Below are 6,252 nucleotides of genomic sequence, written 5' to 3'. Positions count from 1 at the left end.
CGCATTGGAAAATTAGCCAAAGCTGTGCACCACAACTCTTGGGAGATAAGACTGGGACGTAGATAAATACGGTCACATACACATTTTGAATACTAGAATATTTCGCGCCATTTCAGACATGCGACGACGAAAAATAAAAAAAAAACAAAAACAAAAACAAAAACAAAACAAAACCGGGGCGAATTTTCAACTCCGTCGCTGACGCCGGAGTAATAATAATAATAATAATAATAATAATAATATAAATAGTTTTGAATGTATATCACGTTTGTAACTTTTGTAATTCTACATATGCAATGCAACTTCCTACGTAGCTGCCATTGAGATTTGTTTTTAATAAAACTCTAAACTTTATAATGCTTACTGCTGTATAAGGTTTTTCATGTTTTGGAACAGGTGCTTTCAAGTTACGACCGTTTTCAAAAATCATTTGTGCGAACATTTGAAGCGTTTATACGCCAACTAACCAACAACAACCGTTTGTAACAAACTAACGAAGTTAATCGAAGGCGTTTACGTGTTTTTTTTCCGTGCAAGATCACGCACACAAAATAGAATATTGTAATATAGGTTACATGGATTTATGTCCTACGCTTTACTAAGATTTATCTTACTTTGCCTAGAACAATTAAGTTTCTTAATAAGTTCCTAGACTTTGTAAACTACATTGCAACAAATCCATGAGTATGAGTTATTTTAATAAAAATGCCAATGGTAAACAATACACTGCTTATTAACCTTATATATGAAATTATAATGATTTAACGTAATCCTTTATAGTCCCCGTCACTGCACGAACGGTATTCCAAAAAGAGCTTCCAAAGCATCTACCAGCATTTTGAGCCGCTGAAAATCTAACGAACGAAACGTCCAAATCCCGCCGTTTTTGGTCAGCATACAAGTGAGGAAATCAATGAAAGGATTGTTGCCATGGCGCTTACGGATTTCATCAACATGCCTACCAGGCATGATGTTTGTCAAATCTTAAAAGGTAAAGTAATCATATGAATATGCATGCAATACTCTATTAACCTAAAAATTGCCTTTTGTTCATGTTCTGATCTAATGAGGGTAACAGGACAGCATTAAAAAAAATCTTTGACCAATTATTACTACACATAATAATGAACGCCGCAAAGAGGGCATAATTGAAGCCTCAAAGGAGGGTTACTTTGCGGATAAAAGAGGGACATCTTGGGATTTTCAAGCTATACAGCGTGTGGTGGGGGGTTGAGGCGCTATCCCATGAACACAATGGCACCCGGCTCTCGACTATGTCGTTCTTTTTGTAACTGCAGCTGTATTTTAATGAACCGAAACCCGACCTCTACTTTTATCGACAATTTTCAAGATAGACTAATATTTTTTCTCACTCAGATGAAAAGTTTATATTGACTCAAAAGGTGTCTATTTATTTAGGGTTGTTATTTGTAATCTGGGGCTTACCTTTGACAAAGAATTTTCGTACTGTATAAATCCTAACAATTTATATTCAAAATTAAACTCTGTTTCTTCCGAATTTAACTGGAGAGTGCCTTTCACCCATTTTGAGAAACCTACATACACAACAAATAAATTAACGATTAACGATGTGCGGCATTTAAAAATTTTTCCTAACATAAATTTTTTGAATTTTAAGGGTGTAAAAGTTGTGTAAAAATCCAAGTCAAGCTATCATCAAGTTACCATTTTTCAGCCCAAGGCTCGAAGTCACGCTAAAAGTGACAGAACAAAAGGCTCTTTAAAAATGGTTTCAAAATGGGGCTATAATTAAGAATAGGATTCCCCAGCTTGATTGCCGATGCTCTCGCAACTATATTTCTTCTGAAGCACGTTACGCTATAGTAATATTTTGTTTACTTGAAAGCATCCAGATTTGTATTCCTTGCTTTAGAAATTCCACCAATTTCTCTTGACGTCTTGTTCTTACAGCCAGGAAATTGTGGTGTTGAGATTTTGAAAGATAGCTCATGCTGCTGTTGTCATTATCATGGATCCACAATTTTCTCCACTAATTCCATCTCGTACTTTTAGATGACTTCCAGGCGCGTAAAGGAAATCTATTCTTTCAACTAACGTTTTCCATATCTCTGGCTTGCTTAGGGAGAACGACTTAGTCTCGTCACAGCAAACGAATGTCAATACCCCGTCATAGGATACCTTAAAATAATAAAAAAAATTATAATTCATCGGTCCCTTCGGTACACACTCTTCAGTATTTAATAATTATTGCCAAAAGACAAGAAGAGCGGTCGCTGCCATGTAAGTGCCGAGCAATTCCTCCTAGTGAATAAAATACCAATAAAGTGAATGTAATATACCTTAGAAGGCTGCCAATCTAAATGAGCTTCAGCAGCAGATTTGACTTCGTACTTAGTAGTCTCAATTCTGTCTTTCAAACGAAGATCAATATTCTTTTCAGCAGCTTCACTCTCCAAAACAGCGATAACCTTTTCCTGATCTTGTAATTCCTCGTAATAATCATTGACGTCATGTTCACTTTTACCCATTTCGACGAAGGCAATTTTTTCGAGCAGTCGTCTTGTCTGAGAAGGAATTTATACAACGTAACATGTATGAGCATTTTCTGTTAGCCCAATCGTGCGTAATTATTTACGACGGAGAAAAAACAAAAAATTGAAGTGGTTATCTATTCATTTTTTTTTGACCAAGGTAAATCATTGGTTTACAAATATTTCTTGTAGTGTTCAAAACTCACTCATCCTGAGTAAACATTGTGAATTCTCATTGTAATATAAGTATGATATAATGAGCAATTTGATTGGCTACTGCGCGTGCATTGTGAGGCCATAATGCACGCTTCTGGCTTTTGAAGTTTTTGTTGCTAAGCAACATCTTAAATAACATGTAAGGAGAATTCCATTATTGATCATATAAATAAATTTTTTGTTGCCCTATAATTTCTTCTTTTATTATAAAAGAATTAAAAAAGCTCGTCGCGTGCCTTTATGGTGTAATAATGCACTCGGGGAAATGTTGGAAGAATACTCGAGAAGCTTGTAAAACACTCGGTACGCCTCGTGTTTTACAAGCTTCTCTCGTATTCTCCCAACATTCCCCCATCGTGCATTATTACACCATAAAGGCACGCGACTCGTTTTTTAATTCTTAAGTAAACAACATACGCACTCATTAATTGAAATAAAGAAACCAATCGAGAAATATATTTAGGGCTTGGATTCTCGAAGTATACAGAAAACCAGTATGAAACTCAATTTTTAAACAAAAAAACCCATCCGTCACCGGGTTGAACATTAAAAAAATCATCCCAAATTGGCAAAATTGGAAAAATTTTTTTTGTAAAAGATTGAAAAATTGTATATCGACTATCGTCGGCAGAATTGTCAAATTTTGCAAAAATTATAACTTATTAAAAATATTAATTAACAAAGTTTTCCCATGTTAACAATTTTAGGATGTTCTGCTAAATATTTTACTTAAAATTTTTCTAGTCTCAACATTAATTCAAAGCGGAAAATCTGACGGAAGTTTCCGAAACACAAAGTCTACTTTGCCAAACATAGAAACAAATTGAAAAACAAGAATAAAAATAACTATTTCCCCCGTACTACGCTACCGGTTGAGTAATATAGGAAAATTAATATTTTTCTTTATCTATTTTTCCGTTGACTTCAAGGTTAACTCTGTGATTTTTCTCATGAATTCTTTGCCGTTTGTCAGGGCTTTAGGGTGCCATGCGAACGTATCCACCATGAACACCATCGCAACAGTTTCACCATCTCTTTTCAGTTCACTTGCCATTTCGTAAGCCAACAAACCGCCGAACGAGTAGCCAGCTGAAAATGTGTTTCAAAAATCATGGGCATGAGCAAACATCAATTGAGTATAACTGATGTATCTGATATACATGAAAGATATTTCACTAAAAGACCACTCTTGAATGACACGATAGTGAATTTTTTTTAATTTTTTATCCAGTTGGTGACAATATATATATATATATATATAATATATATATATATATATATATATATATATATATATATATATATATATATAATATATATATTATATATATATATTATATATATATATATATATATATATATACATATATATATATATATATATATATATATATATATAATATATATATATATATATATATATATATATGATCTATTTGATGAAAATTCCATGTCCGGTAATAATATAAGGATTAAAAGATAAAACTTCAACGGACATACTTTTAAAAACCATTTATTGAAAAGTTGTTAAAAACTGGCTACCAGACGTTTCGCTATTTACAGCTTCATCAGTGGATTAAAAGATTTTATCACTATCGTCCTCTATTTATACAAGTGAAGCCAATTACAAAATCCATTGATAACTAAATACTGATAATCCTACCTATACAACCGTTCATCAGATGCTGAGAGCATTTTTGAATTTCAATAGCCTCTATTATCTTACGTTCATTATAATGCCTAACGCTATTATGCATAATTTCCCATGTAATATGAACGCCCTCCTGAGGGTTAACATCATGTGATTTTAAATGTAAATATACTGTTTGTTTGCTCATCTTTAAATGTTCCTTTATTCTAGATCCCACTGTACGACCCGTTTCTCCTATGTACTTAAGATCACAATGGCCACAGAAAATCCGATATACAACATTTTTCCTAAGACACTGATTTTCTTTCAATGCCATCCTACATGTCTCGCAATCCTGCTTACAATTTAGACCTTCCCTGGGCGGTGCAAAAACCCTGGCCAATGGCAAACCACCAACAAACGAGACTTTGATGTTGCTAATTCCGGTATTACGAATCACTGATAGCGCCCTGCGCTTAAGTTGCTCATTGACAAATGGTAATTTCAGATAAATGGTATCCGTATTCTTTTCCTTGCTATTATGTTCCTCTCTTGTAATACGTCTTACAACCGATGTTAAAAATCGTTTAGGATAGCCATTACTTCTAAAAATCTTCATGATCTTTCGTATCGAACGTCTTTCCGATTTTGTATAAATAGAGGACGATAGTGATAAAATCTTTTAATCCACTGATGAAGCTGTAAATAGCGAAACGTCTGGTAGCCAGTTTTTAACAACTTTTCAATAAATGGTTTTTAAAAGTATGTCCGTTGAAGTTTTATCTCTTAATCCTTATATAAATATATATATATATATATATATATATATATATATATATATATATATATATATATATATATATATATATATATATTTATATATATATATATATATATATATATATATATATATATATATATATATATATATATATATATATATATATATATATATATATATATATACACCCATTTGCAAAAACGTTGGCCGCAGATAGATAGATAGATAGATACTCGAAGTCTAATTAGAAATGCATATGACTAGATTTGCATGGGATTTCAATCATATTACACAACATATGCAATTCTAATTAGATTTTGAGTATCTATCTATCTATCTATCTGTGGCCAACGTTTTTGCAAATGGGTGTATATATATATATATATATATATATATATATATATATATATATATATATATATATATATATATATATATATATATATATATATATATATATATATATATATATATATTTATATGTTATTTACCGGCTGCGAGGTCCGGATGCAAAAAAATGTGCCGGAGGTCTCGAAAACGGCCCGAGGCCGTAGGCCGAGGGATGTTTTTGAGAACCTTGATATTTTTGACTTTATAAAACACAAAAATACAACAAATTTAATGAATAAACTATAAAAATTTTAAATTCTGCAAGCTATTTTAGAATTTTAATACGTCAACAACTTCTTATAAGGATATCCTAGTCGGGAAACACCCAATGAAATGGCAAATATTGTTACCATAGCAACTAAATCACGGCGAATCGATTAAAAAAACAACGTATTGACAAGCGAAAAAAAGCGTAAAAAATAAAAAAAGAAGTTTTTCGGGTATGTTTTTTATTTTTAACATTCATTTAGCCTTTTCCAGAAAAGTTTTCACACATTTTAGCCGTACGTTGCTTTGGTTTTGTCGTTTTGCTTGCATTTTTCACAGCGGGCCGGATGCATTTTGCAGCGGGCCGGATGCAAAATTCCGGCCCGCTGTGAAACGCTTCTCAGCCAATCAGATTGCTTCATTTACAGAGTTAAAAAATAAAATGAGTTCTTACCAAGATAAAATGGACCTTCAGGCTGGATTTCTTTTATTAAACCTACATATCTTCGAGCCAG

At 32.5% G+C, this 6,252-nt stretch overlaps 1 protein-coding gene across 1 annotated transcript; it reads right to left on the bottom strand.

Moving 5' to 3' along the window:
- Positions 1–1,968: 1,968 nt before the first annotated feature.
- LOC114544167 lies at positions 1,969–2,541 on the bottom strand. Its single transcript, XM_028562880.1, has 2 exons — positions 2,322–2,541; positions 1,969–2,160 (listed from the first exon to the last, which is right to left on the bottom strand). Exons 1-2 carry the CDS (start codon positions 2,508–2,510, stop codon positions 1,969–1,971), a joined length of 381 nt encoding a protein of 126 aa, XP_028418681.1. The 5' UTR covers positions 2,511–2,541.
- Positions 2,542–6,252: the final 3,711 nt, after the last annotated feature.

Source organism: Dendronephthya gigantea, unplaced genomic scaffold (genome assembly GCF_004324835.1).
Source record: "Dendronephthya gigantea isolate DGI-Jeju-01 unplaced genomic scaffold, DenGig_1.0 000672F, whole genome shotgun sequence".
NCBI lineage: Eukaryota > Metazoa > Cnidaria > Anthozoa > Malacalcyonacea > Nephtheidae > Dendronephthya > Dendronephthya gigantea.
The sequence above is the reverse complement of the archived record's forward strand: the minus strand, read 5'-3'. Positions and strand labels throughout refer to the sequence as shown.

What these genes read in the sequence shown, in the direction of transcription:
- LOC114544167 (XM_028562880.1), bottom strand. Translation starts at nt 2,510, where the DNA reads ATGGGTAAAAGTGAACATGACGTCAATGATTATTACGAGGAATTACAA. An exon ending in TAGATTGGCAGCCTTCTAAG is followed by an intron (nt 2,161 to 2,321) that starts GTATATTACATT and finishes TATTATTTTAAG; the next exon opens with GTATCCTATGACGGGGTATT.